Source organism: Tamandua tetradactyla, chromosome 11, assembly GCF_023851605.1.
Source record: "Tamandua tetradactyla isolate mTamTet1 chromosome 11, mTamTet1.pri, whole genome shotgun sequence".
Taxonomy (NCBI): domain Eukaryota; kingdom Metazoa; phylum Chordata; class Mammalia; order Pilosa; family Myrmecophagidae; genus Tamandua; species Tamandua tetradactyla.
The window spans coordinates 64,507,461-64,535,237 of NC_135337.1; the positions used below are offsets into that span (position 1 = coordinate 64,507,461).

At 40.7% G+C, this 27,777-nt stretch overlaps 1 protein-coding gene across 6 annotated transcripts in view; it reads left to right on the forward strand.

Annotated features, from left to right (window-relative positions):
* The first annotated feature begins 8,117 nt into the window (after positions 1–8,117).
* MAP3K4 (mitogen-activated protein kinase kinase kinase 4) overlaps positions 8,118–27,777 on the forward strand; it is a 176,181-nt gene continuing 156,521 nt past the window's right edge. For all 6 annotated transcript variants that reach the window (XR_013159450.1, XM_077120783.1, XM_077120782.1 and 3 more), the window contains exon 1: positions 8,118–8,447. Coding sequence is in view for 5 of the 6 variants with exons in the window: in XM_077120783.1 (XP_076976898.1) it covers positions 8,281–8,447 (167 nt within the window). In the remaining variant the exon portion in view is untranslated. The remainder of the gene's footprint in view (positions 8,448–27,777) is intronic.

The following is a 27,777-nucleotide window of genomic DNA, read 5'->3' on the forward strand; positions in this document are numbered from 1 at the left end:
TCTCTTAGATGTATTTTTAATTGTACCTGTGCCCTGCGTATTAGCCCCAAATTCCCCTGTACTAGTTTGGGAATGCTCTTGTTCTTTGATCACAGATGCAGTACAGTGACTTTTCTGTTCGAGATAATCTTTTGAACTAGTGGGTGCAGTCCTAGTGGATTCACTGATAGAAGTAAGTTGATTTTCTCCAGCTGAACCAGACAAAAGGATCTGGCTATTTATCAATGCAAGTTCTTCATCAGGTATTGAATCATTTTCCAAAAGAGAGATTTCACTACATTTTTTAGGTGGAGTCATCCGAGGAGAATTCAATTCTTTTTTCTTGATAGGTGTTTCATATTTGGTGCCACAATTCCGTGGTGGCTGAAATGCCTTCTGTGCAGCTGGAGAAACAAATGTACAAATCGGACTAATCGGTGGAGGTAAAGGGAGTCTACTCAGGAAATCTAACACAAGGTCTTGATGCTGCTTCCCTAGGTTTTCTTCTAGGGTTTGATGGCTTTGATTTCTTATATTCATGTCTTTGATTCATTTTGAGCTCATTTTTGTATGTGGCATGAGTTAGGGGTCCATAAAATAATTGCCCTCAAATATTTTGTAAATAGATGTATCTTATGTAGTTTGAGATAGATCTTTGGGTAGATGTAATAGGGAGGCAGATATGGAATTAATACAAACATTCATTTCCTAACAATAAGAGGAGCTGTCAAAATATGGAAGAGAGAGCTGACCTATGAAACTGGAAAATTCAGACCTTGGCTACTTGTGTGATTGATGAAAAAAACATGTCTTTCTTTGAGAAGAAGGTTAAATTAGCTTTTCGGGATGTTTCCAAATCAGGAATTCCATGATGTTGTTAAATTATTCCAGAAATGTAAAAATTTCAGAAATTTCAGTCTGACTTTCTAGATACTTAGGAATGTTCGTTTCTGACCTTCAGTTATGAGTCCATTGGCTCAAAATATTTCTGATGTGCACCCGAGCCATGTGAATAAAAGTTAGTATTTTAAACGCCATGTCAATATTCATCCATGGTGACTTTTCCCTTATTGCACTGGGAATAAGGAGGCTTTTGTTTGTTAGTGTATCAGTGAATAGACACAAAACAGCCCATAGGATGGTAACAACCCTCCACTGCCAAGATTAAAATACGTATTCTTTCTCTTCATTCTAGAATTTTTGTAATAGCTTTACATATTGTAGAGTTAAATATCAATTTGATGATATTGGACATCAACCAAATACATAGAGATAGGTAGGTAAGTCATGCGAAAATAAGGGTGTTATGGGGACATTACCGGGAGAACCTAACAGCGAGGTTAGGGCAGGCTGATGGTGTTGCTTAGAGAAGTCTCCTTACAGTGGGGGTGAAGGACAGAGGTATGGGGTCTGGTATGGGGGATAGGAGCTCCTTGCTGGCTTCTCTGTGTTCTCAGCTCCAGGCTCTCTGTCGTGCACTGAGTATACACCAGTGGACGTGAAGGGACCTGAAAAGAATTCAAGGACTGCAGCTTGCAGTTTCATGGTTCTCTAAAATTTATACCTGGACAACTGAAGGAGAAATGAAAGGATGAAAATCATGGAAGTTCTGTAGAGGCTTTGGTGAGGAAATGACTGAAGTTCTCAGCTAGCAAGAAGAGTGGACTCCCTAGAGGATTGCGTTTTTCTTTAAGCTATCTGTCCATCCTGCTGGCAGGAGCCTCAAGAGGCAACCGGGGAGTCAGAACCGGAGTGAGGAAGCATGGCTGCTGTGAATTTATTTCACTGCCTGCGCATCTAGAAGGAATGAAATGGTGTGCTCTTCACTTGGTGGATTTCTGCTAGCGTCCTCCACATTCTAACTTTCTATGTGTTGGAGGTTACTTTCTTTCCCTTTGTTAGTTACTCTCCTTTGGGTAAGAAACACTATCCTAACCATTAAAAACAAGTGTACCTTCGTTCCGAGTGTTCTGTGCTTGTTTTAAGGAGGCTTTGTATAGAAAAGAATGTCTGAAAAAATGGATAATTTGTACCTGGCAGAGAAATAGCAAAAATAGGCAAATCCCTTTCAAGGAAGGACCGGGTTAAGTCTTACTAAGTTCTGACTACCCAAGAGAAGGATAAGAAGTACTTTACAAGGATTGTTTAAAAAGTGCGGTAACTCATTATCTTTTGTAGGTATCTGATATTTCTTTGGGTTTTAACAATAGGTTAGAATAGATGTTGTATCATTATGGGAGGGGGGAATGAACATGTGTAAAGTTCAATTCAGGGTCTTCCCATTGGAGAGCAGCTTTTATTGCTCTCTTTTACTGTCTCTCTTTTCTCTGTGTGTGCTGGAGTGAAAGTGACCAATCCCCTCTGGCCATGAGCAGGCTGGGATGTTTGTACTCCTGGTCTTTCTGCCTCTGCAGAGCTGGGTGGGGCTCTAGGGGAGCCCCAGGGGATGGAGAGGGCCCCATAGCTTGTGAAGTCTTTGTCCCAAAGGTCACACTAGAAACAGGGTGGAAAAGCCTACAAATACTGCAGAGAAGGGAGAAACTTATTTTAAGTCAAATCCTACACTAGGTTAATTAAAACAACATAGCCTTAAGAATTTTTTTTTTTTTTTGCATGGGGAGGCACTGGGAATTGAACTTGGGTCTTCGGCATGGCAGGTGAGAACTCTGCCTGCTGAGCCACTGTGGCCTGCCCAGCCTTAAGAATTTTTTAAAATAACAAAGAAATAACATATTTCACACATATCTTGACACAGTATATATCTTGCAACAAACTCCACAAAATTGGCTTTCTGCTAATATATTAACCTTGATAAGGTACAAAATACTGCAGCAGAGCCCTTTAAACAGATGATGTACAACAGTTTGAGACTTCATAATAGTGGTAGCATCTGTCCAGGGTTTCTGACTTTTTTTTGGAAACAGAAAGATAACTTGCATTGGAATCTCTAACTGTTTTTTTTTTTGCCGTGTCAAAATCGGGCCTGAAACTCCTGTTAAGCAACACAATCTGAACTGGCTCTTTACTAGAACTTTGATCCAATTTTCAGAATTCATTTTAAAGAAATTTTAAAAGGGTTATGTGAACTCAGTTTTAAAGAGCTACAGCGAGAAGGAATCCTCTGAAGATTTTGTTGTCATTGTTTCATTGTTTTTTTCTTTCTTTCTTTCTTTCTTTTTTTTGCACAGGCAGGCACCAGGAATCAAACCCAGGTCTCTGGCACAGCAGGCGAGAACTCTGCCACTATGCCACCATCGCCTGCCCTGTTGTCATTGTTGTTAAGCACGTGGTTAAAGGGAAAGAGATCAGTCATGTGCTAAATAGGAATATAAATTTAAGGACAAAAATCTACTTATAACATAAGCTCATTAATGTTTTTTAAAAAGTACTACTTCACAAATGCAACAATATTTACTGAATTCCCACTGAGCATTAGTCATTATGCAGGCACTAAAGATATCTATATGAAAAGACTTGGTCCTCTGCCCAGGAGCTTGTAGTTTGTGGTTAGGAGTTAACAGGGGTGGACGACACCTCTAGTACGAAGAGAAGGTTGGAGGGGGTGGGTGCTGGGGGGGGGGGGGTTGCTGGACAGGGTCAGCCAGATAAACAACTTCCCTGGATCCAGTCTACATGGGAGAGGGTGGCAGGGATTAAAAAGTCACTGGCCTGCAATTGAACATCTGGTGCCAGCTTTCTTAGGTCTCCACATGTGATGCTTTACATACTAGCAAATGTAAATTTGTTTGGTTCCTGCCAAAACAGATAATACCTTCAAGTGGAAATTAAACACACACACACACACACACACACACACACACAGCTAATGCATCTCCCTAATGCTGATCTATATTGCTGAGTGTTTTTGTGACTTGAGTAATATTAATTAGCTTAAAGTCACAGTTATTTGGAACACCAAAACCAAATAATGCATGGTATAGTGCTGTTCAGAGGAGAGGGATTTATTTGGTTATATAACATTTAAGCCCTTTACTATGCTTTCCAAGAAAGGTTCTGTCTGCTTTGGAACATTACAAAGGAAAACCAAGGGGAGAACTAGAATTGCAGAAATCTGGGAAATGCTTTGCTGAGCTTTCTTTACAATAGAAATGAATCAGTAAGTTTTTTTTTTTTTTTTTTTTACATGGGCAGGCACCGGGAATCAAACCTGGGTCCTCTGGCCTGGCAGGCAAGCGTTCTTGCCACTAAGCCACCGTGGCCCGCCCAGTAAGTTTTTTTTTTTTTTTTTTTTTTTTTTTTTTTTTAAAGGAAAGACAGAGAGAAGGAAGGAAGGATAGAAGGAAGGAAAGAAGGAAGAAAGGGAAACATCTTTAAACATTTTCTTGTTTTATTGTATTTTGTTTTTCCGTTTTTTGTTACATGGGCTGGGGCCGGGAATCGAACCGAGGTCCTCCGGCATAGCAGGCAAGCACTTTGCCCGCTGAGCCACCGCGGCCCGCCTAAGTTTTTTTTTATATAGAAATTTTACTGAGATAAAATCAGTTTGTTCCTTTTAAACAAATGCTTTTACATTATCCCTTGAACGAATGCCAATTATCAGCCTGCCAGAGCACCCACATTTCACTCTTGCCCTATGGAGGACTTAGGTCAGCCTGGGAAAGCTTCCAAAGGAGCAGATGTTGGTTAGACTTGAAATAGTTGTCCAGGTGGAAAAGGGTCCCCTGATAGGCAAGGAGCCCTGTTGTAAAATCCTACAAGCAAAAGTGAGTATGGAGCAGTGAAAAAGATCCAGTATGGATTTTATCCTACCAGTGATGATATGTCAATAAAAATGAATGAAGTAAAAGAGTGACACATACAGATTACAATTCAGAAAGGTTATTGTTTTGAGAACAGATTGGGCTGGGGAGTGAGTCCACAAGTAGAGACAAGACCAGGAGACTTGTAATTATCGAGGTGAGAGATGATGGTAGCCTGAACTAGTCAGGATGGAGAGAAGTAAATGGATTCGGGAGGGAAGGCAGAGCTTTTCTGGATCATGGATGGAGTGGAAGGGGGCGGGGGAAGGGGTCACTCAGATTTCTGACCTTGGCAAGTGCTGGTCAAGGGTGCTGAAAGTTCAGCAAATGAGAACTCAGGCACAGAGCAGGCTGGTGGTTGGTGTCAGGAAGAAGGAAATACACGCAGAAACTGAGCTCTGGAATACCAAACTGCTGAAATTCAGCGGCACAGAATAGAGGAACACAAATGACAAAAAGGCAGATGCATAGCACAAAACTAAACCGAACGGTGAAGAGATTTTAGAGCTTGCAAATATTGAAGATTGAAAGGCCCAGAGACCAGGGGATAGGTCCTCAGCTTAGGCTGTCCTCTGGAAGTATTTATGAAATATGACTTATCCAAAATATTAAAATGCTTAAAGAGAGTTAGTGAGATGTTAGTTAAATGGTTGGTCGTGCAATTATTTTGAAAGAAAATTATAATGAATTCTAATGTATTGAGTTAAATCCAGTACTCTTGACATGTAGTTAAGTAAATAATACTACACTAATGCTTGAAAAGAGATAAAATCGTAGATTCACAGGAATTGCTAAAACTATTTCTTTAAACTGTGAAATGTCAAGATGCAACAATCCCTACAGGTAATCATTAGCTGTTTGTAATTTTATGTCTTCATTCAGCAGCTGTATATTGAGTGTCCAGTATCATTGCCAGTCACTGAGTATGAGAGGTGAGCCAGGTACGGGGCCAGATCTCCAGAAGGTTAGAGTTTATGATATTGCTTTGCCTCCACATGTAAAATATTGATCGTCTCATAAAATACGAGGAAAGCACGAAATACGCTTAAAGTGCATTTACATTTGTTAACATTTTATGCTTTTCATCCTAGACATCTTTTCCTTTTACCCCAAACTTTACCCATTTGAGCCATTATATGCAAACATTTTCCAAGTTTTTACTTCTTACCCAAATTCCAACAGCACCCTCAACATAAACAGATATTTCGACAGGCATCTCAAATGGAACAAGTCCCAAATGCCACTCCTGACTTCTACCCTCAGCCTGTCCTTCTATAGTGTTCCCTATCTTGGAAGATGGCAGTTGCCCAGCCTCAAACATTGGAGTCATCCTTGATGCCTTTTGTTTCCTTATATTCCACATTCAGTCCACCAAACCATTTTGAATCTACCCGCATTAATATATGCAGGTAGATAAAAATGAACTTTTAGAATCTGACCACTTTCCCCACCTCTGCTGCTACATTCTGGTCCAAGCCACCATTACCTCTTACCTGGGTTACTCCAACAGCCTCTTAACTGTTGTTTCCTCGTTTCTACTCTTGAGCCTCTAGGTGTGTTCTCTTCAACGCAGTCAGAGTGATCCTTTTAAGGCATGTCAGATGATGCCACTCCGTTCAAAACCCTCTAGTGGCTTCTCACTCCAAGTAAAAGCCAACATTTTTACAAGTCCTACGTGATCTGCCCCCCTGCTATCTTTCTGACCTCATCGCCTACCGCTTTGCCCCTTTACTCTTTAAGCTCCAGCTAAGCTGGTCTCCTTGCTGCTATTCAAATGTGCCACTCAAACTCCTGACTCAGGGTCTTTGCTATTTCCTGTGCTTGGTGTTCTCTGGCTTCCCCAGGTTTTTGCTCAGATACTTTCTAATTAGTAACGTCTTCTCCGATCAAAAGAATAAAATGGTATTTCCCTCTCCAGTCCCTTTCCCTGCTAACATCCCTAAAGACTGATCTATTTTGTTCATTGCTGTCACCCCGACATCTAGCACAGTTCCTGGCACATACATGCATTCAATAAGTATTTGTTTAATTAATGTTGTTGAATAGAGGAAATGAATGCCAACTGAGAAATTCAGCAGCATAAAGCCATACACACAATAAACACACTAATATAATAGGGCAACACAGTACTTCAACTACAGAGAAATTTCTGTAATTTATTTTGAGTACAGTGTAGCTAATTTCACAACTGGCCATTAAAATGTAAACAAAATATGGTAAAAAAAAAATTAACCAAGGCATGTCTAAACTTTTCTGTCTTGTCCAGTTTTCTTACCAACATTTGTTCAAAATGTGTATGTTATGTATTAAAATTCAACTGAATGAGCTTTCACAAATCAGCACATTTGAATGAATAAAAACAGACTTAGTTTTAAACGATGTTATTTTTGACAACTCTGGCTTTGCAAATCATAAATGTGGGAAATTCTGTAAATATTTGCAACTTAAAACTGTAAAGCCGAAAATGTTGAGTAAATGAAGCACAATTTCAACAGCATTTCTCATTTTGAAATAATCTTTGGAACTATTTACTATCACCCGTCTATCTATTCACCACCTCCCTCTCTCTGTCTTTCATCTTTCTTATCTGTCCATCCTTCAGTGTAGCAGTAGTCCATTCCAAGTTCTGGGGGATCCCCCTGTGACTCTGCGGTTAGAAGAGAGTTCTTTCCTGGCCACTTGATGTGGGAGGCGACTGTAAAACTGTAATATTCTGAATTCCAGAGACATTGTTTCAATACTCTCAAAAATCTGGGTTATACATGTATGCTGAAGGACTGACTGAGCTTTCATCCGAATCCACTCTGCCATCCCCCACTTCCCCCTACCCCCAAATACCCTCACCCTCACCCTCACCCCCACCTCCCACCCCAAGGCCCCCAGCTTGAGTTTGAGTGTGAGCTTCTAGGTACATCCATTTCCCCTTCTGAGCCGTGGGACTGAGGGTGGCATCTCCCTTTGGTAGCCATCTACTCGCTGAAGGTTTGCGGAGCACTTGGAAACTCCTTAACCTCCACGGCCTGACCGAGAAGACACTGCCAGCACCCCCTGTGGTTTAGGGATCTGTGCACACACGCGTCGCCGACCCGACCCCGCGCGCCACTTCACCGCGCACCACGCTCCAGAGGGGCTAGGCAGCCAGCGAAGCCAGGCGCCGCAGGGAGACCCGGCTCCCCGGGTGGCCTCGCGCGCGACCCCCAGGCACCTCCGCGGCCGCCCACGCCGCCGGGGCCCAACCCGGCCGCGCCGCGCGGAACCCGGCGTCCTCTCCGCCCCTCCCCTCGCGGCCCGTCCCCGCCCGGCGGGATTCCAGCACCCGCCGCCGCCGCCCTCCGCGGCGTGTCCCTCGCCGCCCGCCGTAGCCCGGCTCTCGGCTGGTCGCCGTTTTCAAGATGGCCGCGACGCGAGCAGCTCCTGCGGCGGGCTAGAGGCAGAGGCGGAGGCGGAGCCGGGTCACTCCCGCAGTTTGGGGCCCGCGCCCCCAGCCAGGCTACAGCTTACTGCTCACCGCGCCCCGCGCCATGCGGGGCTGCGCGCACGGATGAGAGAAGCAGCCGCCGCCGCGCTTGTCCCCTCTCCCGCCTTGGCCGTCACTCCTGCTGCCGCCATGGAGGAGCCGCCGCCGCCGCCGCCGCCGCCGGAACCCGAGCCGGAGCCCGAACCCGATTCGGAACCCGAGCCCAAGCCGGAGTGCTGCCCGGCGGCTAGGTGAGTGTGGTTGCCGCAGCCGACCGACCGCAGAAATCGGGTCTTATCCTGACCTGAGCTCGGGCGGGGGTCCTAGGGGGCGTGAGGGGGTCTCTCCTTCCCGCCAGGTGGGGGGCAGCGTCCAGGTTCTGCGGGAGGAGGCGGGAGGGGACGGGGTGCAGCCCTGGGACCGAGGGGACCTCCTGCCTTGGTTGCGCGGCGGCGCCGGGGTCAGCCTCGAGCTCCTAGCCCGCTGGCCTTGCAGGCTTGCAGCGCGCACTTCGCGGAGAAGACTGCTTCACTGGTTCGCCCTTAATGCACTGGGCAGAGTCCGGAGCGGGGCGGAGGGTTGGGATGTAATGGGGGCAAGCTCCGTACCATATAGTGACTGTCTCCCCCCTTTCCCTCCGCCGCCGCGAGCTTCTGAATGGTGGTCTCACTGAAATTTCTCTCATCCTTACAAAACGAAAATGGGACCTCCTCTTCGCCCCCATTCGAGTATAAAAGTAAACACTCGTGAAGCAATACAGCCTAGCTAAATTTCCCCTCCATTCTCCTCTTGCCACCGTTGACCTCCCAGGATGAGTGCCCGTGGTTTCAGTTGTGAGAAACTGCATTTAGATTATGCAGACAGACAGGTGTGTTTCTCTCTCTTAAGGATCTTACTGTCTTTTAGTAGGAGGAGCGGCAGATTGTTTTTGCACACGTGCATTTAAAGTAAGGATTGATTTTTCTAAAACTTTGCTAACACCGGAAGCCCTTAGATGGAACGTTGGTACCCAGAGTACTTACTGCATTCTGTTCCTTAGAGGCGCTATCAACTAATTTTTTTTAAGTGGGAGTATACAAACTCACAGTAATTAAATAAGAATCACTTTTCTTATATGTTCAAATGCCCTCTTATTCCTTGTCTGTTTTATCTCAGAGTAAACTTGCAAGCTGCTGCCCCCTGTCCCCTACAATGAAAATACTTCTATGGGCTTGTCCTGCATCTTAGAACTTGTGCTGTAGTTCCAGGAATAAGGCAGTTGGTTAAGCGTCGTTTTTTTTCTGCTGAAAGAAGTTTTGAGCAAATTCTGTAATTTTAGTTAGAAATGAACACAGAAACCACATTTTTCCTTGTTATGACCCAGTGCGCCAAAACAGATTTGTTTTATTTTTGTAAGCTGTGAAGAAAGTTGCTCCTGCATTTTTCTTAATTCTCAGATACTTCTGTGAACTTTTGAGGAAGAACTTCACTAACTAATGATATAGGGTGTAATGATAATTCCTTTGAATACATATAATTTCTTAAAAGTTTTGTCAAAAAGTTTATAAATTTGTTGATGGATTCAGTTTTTGAGCAGTTTTAACTCCTGTAAGTGTTTCTTTAAAAATAATAGTAATGGGTGGGCCACGGTGGCTCAGCAGGCAGTGTTCTCGCCTGCCATGCCAGTGACCTGGATTCGATTCCTGGTACCTGCACAAGCAAAAAAAAAGTAACAACACTTGTTAAATGCTTAATAAGTGGCATTACTTTTACCTCTGTTAACTCATATAATCCTTACAATAACCCTATAAAGTAGATCCTGTTTATTATCTCTATTTTATATATGAGGAAACTGAGACACAAAGGATAAGTATCTTATCCAGCATTTCCTAGCGCTAGTAAGTGAACTCAGGTCTGGCTCCACAGTCCATGCTCTTCTTAATCATTGTGAAGAGAGTGGTTTCATTATCCAAAGGGGCACATCAGAAGTATAATTCTATGTAAGTAGACTTTAGGAAAAAAATTAGACATGAAAACTCTTAGGAAAATGTCAAAAGGACAGAGAGAAACAGGAATATTCTATAAAAAATGACTACTGCTTTTCACATGGTAAAAGGAAACCTTGATTTTTCAGCCAGGTTTCTGTCTTTGTTATAATAAAAATAGGTCAGGATAATGGGCTTCATCCAACTTTTAAGTGAACAGCAGTGTACTGAACAAGGAGCTCTTAGAAATATTTTCCTTAGCAACACTGCAGTTAATTTTACAATAGCAAATTTGTAAAACAGATTACTTGACAAAGCTGCCATTTTCTCTTTCTTTTACCCTCATTGTCACTAAGCTGACCTCTGGCAGACATACTGTAAGTCAGTGGTTTTTAACCATCCCCAAAAGATGCCTTGGGGTTCTGCAGTTGTTTATTTGAATTTCTTTTATTTACATTTTGAAATGTTTTAAGGAAACACATGCACACTTAAAATGTGCTAAATGCCACCTTTTAATACTGGGGATCAGTAATGTGGTGATTTGTGCTACCAGGTCAACCGGGTTTGGGAGCGTCAGGAATAAAGCTCTGCCTGCCATCTTTGTTCTTATACTTTATGTAGATGTGTCATTGACTAGGAAGGTTGTATCCATGCACAGGTCTTTTGTCAAATTCAGGCCTGCACATGTTGACCTACAAAGTGGCACAGCCTCTTCTGTACTCCTGCACATGCAGCTGACCCACAGGCCTGGGGAATGTTTTCCTGGCATGATCCTTATGCAATGACAAAGGAACATAAACCAGGTTGGAAGGTGATAGTACTTCACTATAATTCTACTGCTTGTTGTGAATTATGGATACTTCTTGTCCTTGTTTTTGATTTTAAAAAGTCTCAGTAAGTTAGCAGTTGTTATTGATTCAACTTTGAAATACACATTACTTATAATTTCTTTTTCAAGCTTCTGGATCAATTTTAGGAGAATTCTGAGATTACAAGGAGAGTTATTAAAGACAATTTGAAACACTTTACCTTTGTATTTTATTAAATCTGTGTACTTAAAAAAACAGTAAATTTGATATTAAGGCTGATATAAGACTGTTCCTGTCTACTATAACCTTTTATACAATGTTTATGTTGAAAATAACCTCATTGTTTTCACTTGTAAGTACATGTTGCATGAAGTTAAAAATAACTTTTTTATCAGTGACTTTATCTGTTATGTAGGTTATACAGTATGGTTCTTGTAAGTTCATTTTGAAAAAATAGGTTTCACTAGTTTAAAAATATATGTATCATATCTCATCTTGGTGATTTGATCTCTCTCTCGACTTGAATGCCCTCTTTGCGCTTGTTTGTTTCACTGTTGATGTTGGATGACACAAATTCGCCCTCGCAAAATCAACCTAACAGTGGCACTCCAAACTACAAGTGCAGCATCAGTGATGGACAGTGGCTTTAGACCATTTTAACAGTAGATACAGTTGGCACATAGCGGCTTTAAGCAGAGAGAAACAGTGACCCAGCGGTAGTAACAAAGGACTTCAATGATGGCAGAAGCTCCTGAATATTTTAAAATGGAGAAGACCTGTCTCTAAAGGACTTTAATTTTCATATTGTTAGAAGTTGCTTATACTTCCTTTACATGTATTATCTTGCTGTCTTGCAAATCTTGTTCTGTGCTTTACTGAAATTTTGGGGATATACAGTCTTGACTGCTTATTGGATACATTTCCCTTAATTACTTCCTGTTACTTAATAATTCCTCATTCTTCAGTGATTATCTTTTTACTCATAGCATTGTATTATCCTAGCCTTGTCATTTGACCGGGTGATAGTTTGGTTTTTTTTTTTTTTTTTTGAAGACACTTTCGCATTGGCAATCTGTAGGCTATTCATTGGAAATGGTTTCTTTAAAGAGAAAATGGAAAATATGTCAGGAAAGAAGATTGGCTGACTACTCCTATAGGATAACCAAGGTGCAGGTGCTGTGCTTCATCTTCTCAGGGACATATACTCAGCTTGATACACCTGGTTGGTCAGCACATTTTCTTGCTTTTTGAAAGCCGAAGTATAATTAAGAGATTGATTGGTAAGAATGACATCAGCAGAGGAAATTAGCTGGATGTTACTAGGGACTGGTATTAACAAGCCAAGTTAGCTGGATGTTACTAGGGACTGGTGTTAACAAAACAAGTTGGCTTGCAACCTGTCAGGCACACCCCTTGCTTCTAGTATGAGAGACATTGTGACAAAGTCTTACTCTTAAGTTTCCATTTTTCTAGTTTTCACACGGGCCACTTTATTTCTCTTGAAGCAAACCTCCTCCATGGATTGGGTTACCGTGTTTTTTAATCTTCTGTTTTAGTTAATTAGATTATGCCAAAACCTTGCTTTTTCTGCTTAAATGTGGGATATGTGGTTTCTTTGTCTTTTTTTTGGTAACCTTGTCTTTTAAGGACTTTTGTTTACAAAGCAAAACAAACTCAATCGTAGATTTTTACTAATGTGCTTATGTTAAGTTTCAGATGGTCACTTTACTTTTTCAACATTCCCCATCTCTCCCTCTATCTCCCCTTTCTCCTTTGGCAAGTTTCTGAAAAAGGTGTTGCAAAGATGTCAGTGGTTGGTGCTTTCATAAAATACTTTTTGATTCTTCAGAGTATTGTGTTAGAAAAGGTGATGATAGTATGTTGTTTTTCTGGATTTAAGTCATGAAATTAAAACAGAACTGCATTAGAATTCTATACAGCTATTAAAAATCATGTATTTAAAGAATATTTAGTGACATGACAAAATGCTCATGATGTAAATCCTTCTTGGTGGCAGCCCAGAATCTGTTTTTAAAAAGTACTTCTGATGTATGCATAACCACCACTGTGTTAAATGAAAAAAGCTGATTATAAAACAGTATATGTGGGAAATTGGAGCCAAAACTTGAGATGGCTGCTCCGCTCGCAGATATTTCTTCACTTGTGCTACTTTCCTGTCTTCCTACTCATGCAGTGGGGATAACCCCTTTCTCAACTCTAGCTACATGGTATAAATTGGAGCTGCTGTCTTCTTACAGACTCCTGGTTCTAATAGAAATGGACCTTTGGCCCAAGCCAGGTCAATTAGGGGTTCTTTCCTGGGATTTTTCAAACTGAATCTGGGGAGAAACTCTCCTTTCAATAACTGAAATATATACTGTGAAGTCATGATCCTAGAGCTAGTTCCCCGAAGTTGTCACAGAGTAGTTTGGTCTGAGACGGTGACATTAACCACTAGAGAAAAGCAGACAGGGTGGAAGAGGTCTAGGCAGGTTGCTGTTTATGCTAGATCCATCCCTGCTTTTCTCTTGAATTGTCGTATGAGCTAATAAATTCCTTATATTTGCTGAAATTATTAATAATTTGGGTCAGACTTCTAAAAAGCCTAATTATACTCACTCTGATCTCATTAAAAGAAGTATATATGTGTGTGTGTGTATGTGTATAGAAAAAAGATCAAAAGAATGCATGTTTATTTTTCCTATAATTTTTTATAGTGAACATGTTATGTTTTTCTTTTACAATAAAAAATTAATTAAAAGCTTAAATTCTTAACTTTAGAATTAAACTTCTTAGTTTCAATTGTTACTACAATTGAAATTGATGAGATTCTGTATATTATGTAAAGGGTATATTGTTGCCAAATTTAACACTAACTTAAATTTGATTTTTATTTGTTTTTGGTAGGTATGAACTATCTCAGCTGACTATAGCAAGGTGGTTTTATTAGTTATTTAGTCAATCCTGGACAGCAGAATTTGTACCTTAGAAACCACATTCTCAGTAACAAAGCAAAGGGCTTGCTTATGGTGGTCTTTTGTATTTATAGAACTGTTATTTAGAATTTATGACAGTATTCTCAACATGTATGTTACGATAAAATGCTTTTTCCTTTTTAAGAGGCATATATGAAACTGCAGTATTTTAAAAGGACATTCTTCGGGAAAGTAGATGTGGTAAGTACATTGTTACATTTCTTTCAGACTTCACACTCATGAGTGCAGTTTGCCTTTAAATATTTTTTCACTGGCAGTGTGGCAAAATGAAAACTTGGTTTTGACCAGTAAACATTCATTTGTCATATTTTGCAGACATCAGTGGATGTACTAGTTTCCTAGATCATATGGATGCTTATAAATGTTTATCAAGTAGCAAGGAAAATTATTAAGAATATATTGGGCAGTCTATCAAAAGTATTTCATAAGTAGATTTTATTTCAGAATAAGTAAACCTTAGGAGAAAAGTCAGTATTAAACTTTAAAGCTGATCAAATTTGATGTTTTAAGTGGAAGCATTTTTGTATCTGAGCAGACTGAGGATACTGCTGAACTATAGACCTTTCTGAATAGGACTTAACTAACTAGGAGATAACAGCAAACTTAGAGATGTAAAATTAATAGAAATTGTCAACCTTGTCTTGAGTCTTTCAGGAAAAAGATTTGGAAGAAACTGCAGTATTGCATTATTTTTTTAACTTTTTTTTATTGTGAAATATAACATATATATTATAAATACAGTAAATTCCCAAGTAAATTTTAACAGGTGAAATATAACATATATATATATAATACAGTAAATTCCCAAGTACATTTAAATACAACAGATTTTAAAGTTTGGTATAGGTTATGGTTGCATGATTTTTTGTTTTTTTTCTTCTAGCTGCTCCAAGACACTGGAGACCAAAAGAAATACCAATATAATGATTCAGCAGTCATACTAATTTGTTAAATCCTATTTTCTCTGTTATACTCCTCCTTCTCTCTCTCTTTTTTCTTTTTTAATAACATATATACAAAAAAGCAATAAGTTTCAAAGTCCATTGCAACCTTTAGTTGAAGAACAGATTTCAGAGTTTGGTATGGGTTACAATTCTAATTGCTCTAAGGTACTGGACACTAAAGAAATACCAATGTAATAATTCAGCAATCATACTCATTTGTTAAACCCTACCTTCTATATATAACTCCACCATCACCTTTGATCTTTCTCCTACTCTTTAGGGGTATTTGGGCTATGCCCATTCTAATTTTCATGTTGGGAGGGGCTGTTGATAATATGGGATAGGGGGATGGAACTATGGGATAGTTGATGTTCTTGCTGACCCCTCTGCATTTCAGGGCTTGTCTGGTCCAGAGACCCATCTGGACATTGTAGGTTTTTGGAAAGTTACCCTAGTGTATGGAACCTTTGTAGAGTCTTTTATAATGCTCTAGATGTTCTTTAGGTCTGGCAGGTATGGTTTTGGTTGGGGTTTGGCAGGTTACAGTAGGTGGCTATTTCTGACTTAAGCTTGCATAAGAGTGACCTCCAGAGTAGCCTATTGACTCTATTTGAACTCTCTCAGCCACTGACAGGGAGTTATACTTCATTTCCCCCTTTTGGTCAGGATGGCTTTATTGATCCCACAGTTTCAGGGTCAGGCTCATCCCTGGGAGTCATCTCCCATGCTTCCAGGGAGACTTTCATCCTTGGATGTCATGCCCCATGTAGTGGGGAGGGCAGTGCTTTTACTTGCAGAGCTGGGCTTAGAGAGAGAGGCCACATCTGAGCAACAAAAGAGGCCTTTCAGAGGTGACTCTTAGGCATACATAAATAAGCTAAGCTTCTCCGTATATACATAAGCTTCACAAGAGCAAACCTCAAGATCAAAGGCTTGTCCTATAGTTATTGAACTATAAAGTTTAATAGTTCCAGATTTTTTCTCCCATTCCTCAAGGGACTTGGCCAATACTTTTTGATTACCTGCTTAATATACTCTGGGGATGTATCCAGGCATTACATTAAGCTATTTAGGATTAAAGGCTCTCATACTTATTCTAGGCTCCTGGTGTTTGGATTGTTTAAAGGCTCTATCCAGACAGGTTGAGTTAGGTTATGTGCTACTGAAAATTTAGGTTCTGGACAAAATAAACCTTTCTTCCTTTGGTCTCAAGGAGTAGGTGAAGTTCTAAAATACAGACAGTGTCTTCCTTACCTCTGTATTCTGAATTGCCTTAATCCTGACCTGGCTGACTTCATTCTTATCTCTGAATACCAGGCTATGCGTATATAAAACAGCCTCTCAGAATCTAGAAATAACAATTTCCGCTCCAGAGTAAATGTGTCTGCTAGAAGAGCTTACAATCTAGGCCCCAGTTTTCTTATAAGTATTTTCTAAATGAGGTCATAAAATATTTGCTCTTTTGTTTCTGGCTTAGTTTGCTGCACCAGCTGTCCCACAGGTTCATTCACATCTTTGCATGCCTCACAACTCCGTTCCTTTTTGTAGCAGCACAATGTTTGATCCTCTGTATACACCATCGCTTACCAGTCTACTTCTTAGTTAGTGCATCTTTGAGCCACCTTCATCTACCGGGACTCATGTATAATGTCCAAAGTCAGCAGTCCATCGGGTCATTTCATTGTTCCCAAAAGAGTGATAGCCAATAAACAGACCCTCACCAAGTAGAAAGTCTAACATCCCCCTACCTTTTGTTCCTCCTTCCATTATATACCCCTGGTATTGCTGGGGTACTGTTGATGTTTTGCCTGTTAAACATAGCCCATAGCATGCAAAAACATTTTTTCCCCGTATATCCCAAAATTATACACTCTTTGTACAAGAGTCATACTTTTGCAGTAGTTCATGCAAGAACTTATTTATATTTCTTGTGTTAATCAGTGGGACACATGAGTCTATACAATCATGTTCAACTTCAATATGATAATATTACTTATAGACCCACTAGTGAACTGGCTTCACTTCTATTCCTTTTTAATTAAGTTCAACCTTAATACCTAACTTTTCACCTATCTCAAGCTTCTGTGAATCTCCAGGTCCCCTAAATTCTGTATTATAAACCTCTGATTTTACCCTTACCATGGTCATAAAACTGAAATCATACAATATCTGTCTTTTGTGTCAGGCTTGTTTCACTCAGCATTATGTCCTCAAGGCTTATCCATCTTGTCATGTGCTTCAGGACACAATTTCATCTTACTGCTGTGTAATATTCCATCATATGTATCTATCACATTTTCTTTGTCTACTTATCCCTTGATGGGCATTTGGATTATTCCCATCTTTTGGTGATTATGAATAATTCTGCTATGAACATCAGTGTGTAAATCTCTGTTTGTGTCACTGCTTTCAGCTCTTCTGGGTATATACTAACTAGTGCTATTGCTGGGTCATAGGGCACCTCAATATTTAATTTTCTGAGGAACCACCAGATTGTCTTCCATAGCAGCCATGCCACTATACATTCCCATCAGAAGTGTATACGTGTCCAAATTTCTCCACATCCTCTCCAATATTTGTAGTTCCCTGTTTGTTTAACAGCAGCCATTCTTATAGGTGTGAGGTGGTATCTCATTGTAGTTTTGATCTGCATTTCCCTATAGCTAATGAAAATGAGCATCTCTTCACGTGCTTTTTAACTGCCTGTATTTGCAGTTAAAGGATGTTATGAACAACTATATGCCATCAAACTAGACATCTTAGATGAAATGGACAAATTACTGGAAACACACAAACAAGCTACACTGACCCAGGAAGAAACAGAAGATCTCAACAAACCAGTCACAAGTAAAGAGATTCAATTAGTCATCAAAAATCTTCTAACACAGAAAAGCCCAGGGACAGATGGCTTCACAGGAGAACTTTATCAAACATTCCAAAAAAGAACTACTCCAATCCTGCTCAAACTTTTCCAAAAAAATTGAGCAACATTTTATGAATCTAATATCATTTTAATACTAAAATCAGGTAAAGATGCTATAAGAAAGCAAAACTACAGGCCAATCTCCCTAATGAACAGTGCAGGTATAGGTGCAGGTTTGGGATGCTATGCTAAAGTCTTTGAGCGTGGGCAACCAGCAGGGGGGTGAGGGGGAGGATGTGGTTGTGGATGTACAGATCTGGAGGGCAGGGCACTGGTGTGTGCTGGTCTAGGGTGTGGCGCCCTTTGTGCGCATGAGCAGAGTTAGGGCAGCCGGTCAGTGTTGTGCCTGCGTGGACTGGGAGCAGATGTGGCCTGGCCAGGCAGGTCAGCGCTTTCCCAGAGCTGGGGGGACGCACTACGGGTATGCGCATGCGCAGACGTGGAATTGCTGTAAACTGATGTACGTGGGCGCGGAGCTCAGGGAGGGTGGGTGGGGCTGTGCGACTGTATGGGCTGGGGGCGGGTGTAGCCTGGTTATGGAGGTAAGTGCTCGCAGCCTTTTTGTGCTGGAGATTGTCTGCAGGGGGCAGGGACTGGGAGGGAGGGCTCGGCTCGGGTTGGGTGGGGAAAGACTGCGCTTGGGCAGGAGAGGTGGGTTGAGCTGCTGTAGGTGTTCGAACGCTTGGAGTCAGGTTGTGGGGCTGGTAAGAGCTGGAGGGGTTGGCGAGGTAGGGGTGCTTGGAGTGCGGGTGGGTGATAGGGTTCAGGTGTGTGGGGTGACTCGCAGGTTGTGGGACTGTGCTGTGCTGGGAGGGAGGCACGTTCACGGAATGCAGCTTGGCTTATTTCCTAGTCCCTCTCTCCCCGTCCATGCATGCCCGAGGGCTCCGGGCTTCTGCATTAGGCTGTTTGCACCAGCTGGACGGCTTCTGATTCTCTGCTTCTCAGTTCCTCAGCTTTTGCATCCAGGGCCTCCCTGTGTGGTGAAGAAGACTCTCCCAGGTCACTTACACCCTGGAATTGCCATCTCAGTCACCCTCCCATCCCTCCTCTAGCTGTTCCTTAGAGCAGGCTTGAATTTGAGTTTTTTCTTCTTTTTAAATATAGACACTCAGGGCAATACATTTCCCTCTCAGCACAGCCTTTGCCACATCCTGTAACTTCTGATATGTTGTATTCTCATTTTCATTTGTCTCCAGAAAGCTACTGATTTCTCTTGCAATTTCTTCTTTGACCCACGGGTTGTTTAAGAGTGTGTTATTTAATCTCCGTATGTTTGTGAAAGTTCTCATTCTTTGGTGGTTATTGCTTTTCAGCTTCATTCCATCATGATCAGAGAAAGTGCTTTTAATAATTTCAATGTTTTTAAGTTTATAAAGATCAGTTTTCTGTCCCAGCATCTGATCTGTCCTGGAGGATCTTCCATATACACTAGAGAAGAATGTATATCCTGATGTTTTGGAGTATGAGGACCTATATATGCCTTTTAGGTCTAATTCTTTTATCAAATTGTTTTAAGTTCTGTGTTTCCTTGTTGATTTTCTGTCTGGTTGTTCTAGCTATAGAGAAGAGTGGGTATTGAAGTCTTCTATTATTGTTGAAACATCTGTCGCTCCCTTCAGTTTTGCCAATTCTGTCTCATGTACTTTGTACCTCCTTGATTGGGAGCATAAACATTTATTGATTGTTATTTCTTCTTGGTAAATTGTCCCTTTTACTAATATATAGTGTCCTTCTTTGTCTCTTATGATGTCTTTACATTTAAAGTCTATTTTGTCCAATATCAGTATAGCTACTCTTGCTTTCTTTTGGTTACAGCGTATGTGGGATGTTTTTCTCCATTCTTTCACTTTCGATCTATTTGTATCCTTTGTGTCTAAGATGAGTCTCTTGCAAGAAACATATAGCTGGATTATATTTCTTAATCTGTTATGCCAATCTGTATCTTTTAATTGGTATATTTAGTCCATTAACATTCAAAGTTGTTACTGTAAAGGCATTTCTTGAATCAACCATCTTATCCTTTGGATTTTATCTGTCAGGTCTATATATGCTTTTCCCTCTCTTTTTTTATCCTTTAAGTTACCCTTACTTATATTCTTCAATTCTGTGCCTTCCTCCAGACATTCCTCTCCTTTGTTTTTTTTGTCAGCCATCAGAACTCCCTTCTAGAGTTGGGACATATTCTGTTGACATATTCTCTTAGCCTTAGTTTGTCTGAAAAGTTTAATCTCTTCCTTAATTTTGAAGGACAATTTGTCTGGATACAGAATTCTTGGCTGGAAGGCTTTCTCTTTTAGGATTTTTAGTATATCATACCACTTCCTTCTTGCCTCCATAGTGCCATTTGAGTAGTCTGAACTCAGTCTTATGAGGTTTCCCTTGTATATAGTAGATTGTGTTTTTCTCTTGCTGCTTTCAGGATTTTCTGCTTCTCTTCAACATTTGACAGACTGATTAGTATGTGTCTTGGGGAAGGCCTATTTGGATTTCTTCTAATTGGAGTTCATTGGCCTTCTTTGGTTTTCATATTTTTGTCTTTTATAAAGATTGGGAAGCTTTCTCCCATTATGTCCTCTACTAATCTTCCTACCCGTTTTCTTTTCTCCTTCTGGGGTACTGATGATTCTCAAATTTGTGTGCTTTGTTTTGTCCATTGTTTCCCTGAGATCCAATTAGAATTTTTCCATTTTTTTGGTCATTTGCTGTTTTGCGTGTTCTGAATCAGTTGTCCTCTCCTCTAGTTCACTTATTGTTTCCCTGCCTCTTCAAATCTGCTGTTGTATGTTTCTAGTATATTTTTGATTTAGTCTACAGCATCTTTAACCTCTGCGATATCTATTTTTATACTTATCCTTTCAAATTCTTCTTTATGCTCTTCTAGTATCTTATTGATCTCTTTTGTGTCATTAGCTATCCCATTGATTTTATTTGGTAGAATTATATGAACATCTTTGATTAGTTGTTCCAGAGTCTGTGTCTCCTGTGGTGGTCATTCGTCTGGGCTATATCTGTCTGCATCTTCATATGATTAGTGATCTTTTGTTGTCTTGTGGCAAAATATCTTGATAGGGTTACTTTGGAAGTTGATTTTCTTCAGTGGGGTCTAAAGCTTTATATTCATGGGATGGGTGTAGAGCAGGATGTAGAGCGTGGTGAGGGGCAGAACGGTGGGGTTACGGGTTGCAGTGTAACTATATTCATGGGTTTGGGATGCTACAGTGATGCTTGTGAGCACTGAGTTGTGGAGGTGTGCTGTGAGGGTGAAGTGCAGCTCAGGTGGCCTTAGAGCCCTGGAGCAGTGTGTGGTATGGGGGACATGGAGGGAGGGCACTGCAAGAGGCAGATAGGGGTGCTGCTATATGTGCTGGGGCTGGTACATGGGCAGGATGCAGGTGGGCATGTGGGGCTTGTGGGGCCTGGGTTTCAGTGTGTGGGGTACAGGGCACAGAAGTTGGGGCAAAGGGAGGGCAGGGTGCGGTGTGCCCTTGCACAGGGGAGAGGGTCCAAGGGGTAGGATGCGGATGTGCAAGTGTACAGAGGCAGGGCACAGGTCGTGGAAGTTGCGGGACATGTGTCAATGGTGGGTGATGATGGTTGGGCAGGGTCTGGCGCATGTGCTCGGGTGTTGGGGGTGGGGTAGGGATGAACACTCATGCAGGGCAGAGCCTATGTAGCACAGATGTGCACGAGAGCACCTCCCAATTGTGGGAGTAGAGTGCTTGTGCCATGGGGTGGGGCAAGGGTGTGTACCTGTGCAGGGCAGTGGGTGGGGTGCAAAGTTCAAGAGGTCAGTGCATGGATATGTGGGTGCCTGGCGTCGAGGATGTGGCTAGCTGGTTCATGGGTTAAGGGTGCAGGGCTCTGGTGCCTGCGTGTGTGCAGAGCTCAAGGGCAGCGGGCTGGATTGCATCTGCGTGGGCTGTGGGCAGGTGTGGCCCCGGTGCGCAGGTGAGCGCTTGCCCAGAACTGAGGGGGTGTGGCATGAGTAGTGTGTGCGTGTGCACTCATCTTGTGGGCCGAATGCTGTTGTGCACATGCGCAGAGTTTCAGCCTGGCTTGAGCGACTGTATGAGTTGGGTGTGGGTGTGGCCCGGGGTATGAAGGTGAAAGCCTGCAACCCGGATGCGCAAGGGACCTCCTGCAGGGGGCAGGGAGGGAGAGGTGGGCGTCCAGGGACTAGATGCGAGTAATCGGGTCTTGGGAAGGGCATGATGAGACTATGCACTTGCGCGAAAGAGGTAGTTTGCGCTGGGACCGGCTTCTGCGCATGTGCAGGGCGAAGTTTTTGGCTGGCAATGAGTGGGGAGCAGGGTCAGGCCGGGGGTGTTCGAGCGCGATGTGTGGGCAGGTGACGGAGTTCACGGGCACAGGATATGGGGGGAATTTTGGGTTGTGGGGCAGGGGCACACGGGTGAGGTGGTACTTTCAAGGAATGTGGCATGACTTGCTTCCTTGTCCTGGTTTCCCTGTCTGTGCGCTCCTTTGGGCTCCGGGCCTCCGCCTGTAATGGCGTGCCTTAGGCTATTTGCACTAGCTGGTCATTCGCTGGTTCTCTATCTCAATTCTTATTCTTTTCGACCAAGGCCTCCATATATGGTGTAGAAGATCTTTTCAGGTCCCTTATACCCTAGAAGTATTCTTCTGGTTGTTTTCCTGTCACTTCTCTAGGTGTTCCTTGGAGCAGGGGTGAACTTGACCTATCCTATTTTGCCTCCCCAGAACTCTGCATTATTTTTATAGTGCCATTTAAAATCCTGAAGTCTTTTATGTAGGAACATAAAAATTTAGGTATGATTTGATTTTCTTACAAGATTTTTGTAGTTTTTTCAAATGTGTATGTATTTGATTCTTATTCAGATAAGGCATTAAACATTTACTTATGAAAGTTTTGTGAATGTAAAGACTTTTAATTTTCATATAGTTCATTCTCCTGGCCATTGGTTACAGAATTACAAGATCTGGTCCATGCCCTTCATTTTAAAAATGAGAAACCCAGCCTAGAGAGGTTACAGCTTGTAACTGTACTCCGTGAGAGGTTATAGCTTATAACTGTACTCCGTGCCAGAGGTAGGTTTAGAATCCAAATCTCCTCTCCAGGATCTTGGTTCCATTTTCTTTATACTACTGCTGGATAGGGTCTAAAGCTAAAGGTAATCTTTAGCCACTCATCTTACCTATAGCTTCTCCTCAAGCCCATGTGACCAGTTACTTGGGAACTGCAGAATATTATATTATATTCATTCTCCCTTAAGCCCATTGAACACAATTTTTTTGTGTGTGAAACTTAATTTCAGGTTCACAGAACAGAGAGGAGCCAGTATGCAAACCTTTATATATATGTTTTTATTCTTTTCTGTGCTTAGTCTTTAGATCAAGCCAGGCAGTAAGAGTCTAAGTTCTGATGCATGGTAGTGGTTTTGAAACCGTGGTTATGATTGTGATCTGTAGTAAGAAATATATTTTATATCAGTATGTGTTTGCTGTGTAACTAAAATTAAAAAATTAAGGAATGGCATTTAATCTTGTTATGTGATGATGTACTCTTTATTTAAAAAAAATGTTCATTTTGACCTACTAAATGAACTTCATTACCCACAAATGGGTTGTGGCCCTTAGTTTGAAAAATCTGACTCTACTGAAAATAGAAAGAATGCTGTTTTACTTTGTACCTTCTCCTCTGAGACTCAGGAGAACAAGTACAGAATTATCCACTAAATGATCAAAGGTAATTTTGAAGACGCTAAGCAGAGTTAAATCCGAATTCTTCTTCCTCATAAACAGCATTGTTACTTAAAGGCAAGAATTAAGAATGACTCTTGTCTATGTCTCTCAGGGTTGTTCTTGGTTGCTTATTTTAAGATAAAAAAATTATACAGATCTGTTTAAAATTTGGTGTAATTTTAGGGTAAACTATAAGTACCTTAGGTAATTTTTTTTGTTTTTCTATAAAACAACTGCATTTACAGTTTTGCAAGTAGAACAGCTTTCAATTAAAAATAAAGGGAACTGTTTTCCTTTGGCCTATTTGATGTAAGGGTTAGACCCTTTGCCCACTATTTGCCATGTTAATAGTGGCAACATGGCACCGCTCCTTCAAAAGTCTTCTCTCAAGCATTGCTTACTTCAGGGCAAGGCTTTCCTTGACATTAGTGCGCTTCATCTGAGATTAGATTAGATCCTTCTGTTGTTTGTCCTTATAGCCCTTTCATTTTCCTTCATAATGCATATTTCCATTTGTAATTATGTTTGTATGGATATTTCTTTATTGTCCCTTGCCTTCAATAGATATTAAGTTCCATGTGAGTAGGGATATTGTCTGTTGTTTGGCTAATTTTCTATTCCAGTGCTTGGCATGCAGCATAAAAATTAGTAGAATCTTTTAAGAAATAGACTCTTAACCATTACTTGTTGGATGAAGGTGTTGGCTAGAGTGTAGGTTTTAGTATTGAACAGATATGCTTTGAATCTTTAGTGATCACTGGCTGTATGATTTTGGGGGGGCATTATTTAATTTTCTTACTGTAAGTTTCCTCATTTGACAAATAGAAATAATAATAGCACCTATTTCCTAAATTGTTACAATTAAATGAAATAATGCTATTTAATATAGTAATACTAGCTATTAATATTAATATCAGTAAACATTAGCTCTTAGTGTTACATTTGTCTTTTCTCCCATGTTGGTTTAAGGTGAAAATGGGAGAAGTCTTATTGTAATTAATTTTCTTAAAAAAACCAAATATACTTTGAGGCTAAACTCTATAATCGCTGCAATAATCTGAATTATTCAAGAAACTTTTTTTTTTCTGTTTCTGCAGAAGCAGAATAACTAAGAATAAAGATTTTTGGAAACTGACTTATCTAAATCCCCTCTTTTGCTTCAATTATAAATTTTTAAATGTTTTTATTGTGAAATATAATATATATAAAAAAATAAAAAGCAGTTTTCAAAGTATAGTTCAACAAGCAGCAGCAGAACAGATTTCATAGTTTGGTATGGGTTACTCTTCCACAGTTTCGTGTTCTTCCATCTAGCTACTCCAAAACACTGGAGGCTAAAAGAAATATCAGTGTAGTGATTCAGCAGTCATACTTATTTGTTAAATCCAATTTTTTTGTTGTTGTTGTTATAAATCTTCCTTCTCCTTAGATCCTTTTCCCATTCTATAAGGATCTTTGGGCCATGCCCTTTCTAACTTTTTTATGTTGAAAGGGGATGTTGATAATATTGGATAAAGGGGTGGAATTAGTTGATGTTCTTGGAGAGGCTGACCCCTCTGGTTTTCAGGACTTAGACTAGAGCCTAGGCTAGAGCCTAGGAACCCTCTGGAGATAATGGGTTTCAGCAAAGTAAATTTAGTGCATGAAAAAAAAACTTTTAGAGAGCCTCAGATGGAACCCTAAGTATTCTTTAAGGTTAATAAGCATGATGTTGGTTGGGGTTTGGCAAACTGCAGCAATTAGCAATATCTAGCTGAAGCTTACATAAGAGTAGCCTCCAGAATAACTTCATGACTTTGAGCTCTCTTAGCCACTGCAATCTTTTTTTTTTCACATATTTTTATTGAGAAATCTTCACACATGTTACAGTCCATCAGTGGTATATAATCAGTGGCTCACAATATCAGCACATAGTTGTGTATTCATCACCATGATCATTTTTAGAACATTTGTATCACTCTAGAAAAAGAAATTTAAAAAAAGCTCATAAATCCCAGTACACCATTACACTTATCCCTCCCTTTCATTGACCTTTAGTATTTCAATCTACTCAATTTTTTACCCTTTGTCCCCTCCTATTATTTATTTTTTATCCTTATTTTATTTTATTTTTTTATTTATCTGTCCATACCCTGGATAAAAGAAGCATCAGACTCAGCATTTTCACAGTCATACAATCACATTGTAAAAGCTGTATAGTTATATGATCATTTTCAAGAATCGAGGCTATTGGAACACAGTTCAACAGTTTCAAGTACTTCCCTCCAGCCACTCCAATACACCATAAACTAAAAAGGGATATCTATATCATGCATAAGAATAACCTCCAAGATAATCTCTCTACTGTTTGAAATCTCTCAGCTACTCAAAACTTTATTTTGTCTCATTTCTGTCTTCCCCCTTTGGTTAAGAAGGTTTTCTCAGTCTCATGATGCTGGGTCCCCGCTCATCCCAGGAGTCCTGTCCCATGTTCCCAGGGAGATTTACACCCCTGGGAGTCATGTCCCATGTCGGGGGAAGGACAATGAGTTCACCTGCCAAATTGGCTTAGAGAGAGATGCTACATCTGAGCAACAAAAAAGGTTCTCTGGGGGTGACTCAGGCATAATTGTAACTAGGCTTAGCTTCTCCTTTGCAGGAATAAGTTTCATAGGGATGAACCCCAAGATCGAGGGCTCAGTCTATTGAATTAGTTGTCCCACAACTTGTGAGAATATCAGAGAAGTTGAATATTTTCTCCTTTCTCCCCTGTCTCCCAAGGGGTCTTTGCAAATACTTTTTAATTCTCTGCCCATATTATCCTGGAATATATCAAGTTATCACACTGAGCTGTACAAACCAACAAGATCTCACGCCCTACAAGATTCCGTGTAATTATGGTGTTCAAATATACTGATCATACAAGTTAAATTAGATAATGCAGTATTCAGTATATAAATTTTACACCAAATAAACATCCCTCCCTTTGGTCTCACAGGAGTTGAAGTTTTAAAATATTGACCACTTGTTATATCTTGTTTTGTTACCTTTCTTCTCTCCGTTTTGGTCTGGAAGGCATTGTTTATACCACAGTACCAGGGCCAGGCTCATCCTGCGGAGTCATATCCTACGTTGTCACCCGTAAATGTCATGCTTCACATAGGAAGGAGAATAATGATTTTCGTCACAGAGTTGGGCTTAGAGAGAGAGAGACCACATCTGAGCAACAAAAGAGGTTTCCTGGAAACAACTCAGGCATAATTATACATAGTCTTAGCTTCTCCACTACGAAAATGAGTTTCATAAGGGTAAGCCTCAAAATCAAAGGCTTAGCCTGTTTTCTTTGGGAGTCCCTAATCTTTGAGAGAGTGCCTGAGGTTTCCCAAATAGAAAAATTTAATAGTTCCATATATTTTCTTCAGTCCCTCAAGGGACTCTACCAATAGCTTTTAATTATCAGCCCTCCATGGTCTGGTATGTATCCACTATTGTATTAAGCTGTACAAAATTACGAGGCCTTGTTCCCGTTCTGGGCTCCCTGTGTTTTGGTTGTTTAAATGAGCTATCCAGACAGGTTGATTTAGAGTATGTGCTACAGAAGGTTTAGGTTCTAGACACAATAAACCTCTCCGCCATTGGTCTTACACAGTAGGTAAAGCTCTAGAATATATATACTATCATCTTTTGCCCTGTATTCTGATTTACCTTAGTTCCAACAGATTGGCTTCTTTTTTATCTCTAATTGAAGTTTGATGTCTTTTTTGTTTACTTTTATTGTTACTGTATGAAGCAATGCTAACTTTCAGGGCTACAGAACTCCATCCCTGACTCTTAGTTGTCACAGAGGTACTCAAAGTTCCAGGGAAATACCAGCTTATACACATATGGCTCATTGTCTCAGAATCTAGAAGTACATTTACAATTTCGGACTAAGTATGACTTCTATAAGAGCTTACAGTCTAGGCTCCCATTTTCTTATAAGTATTTTCTGAAAGAGATTTATAACATATTTGTTCTTTTGTTTCTGGCTTATTTTGCACAACACATTGTCCACAAGGTTCATTCAGTTTGTGGCGTGCTTCACAATGTCATTCCTTTTTGTCGCCGCACAATATTCCATCATATATATATATGATATATATATATCTCAGTTCACCTTTTGGCTTCTCAGTCATTGTACCCTTCAGCCCCTCCATCCATTGGACATCATAGATAATGTCTAAAATAAACAAACCATGTCTT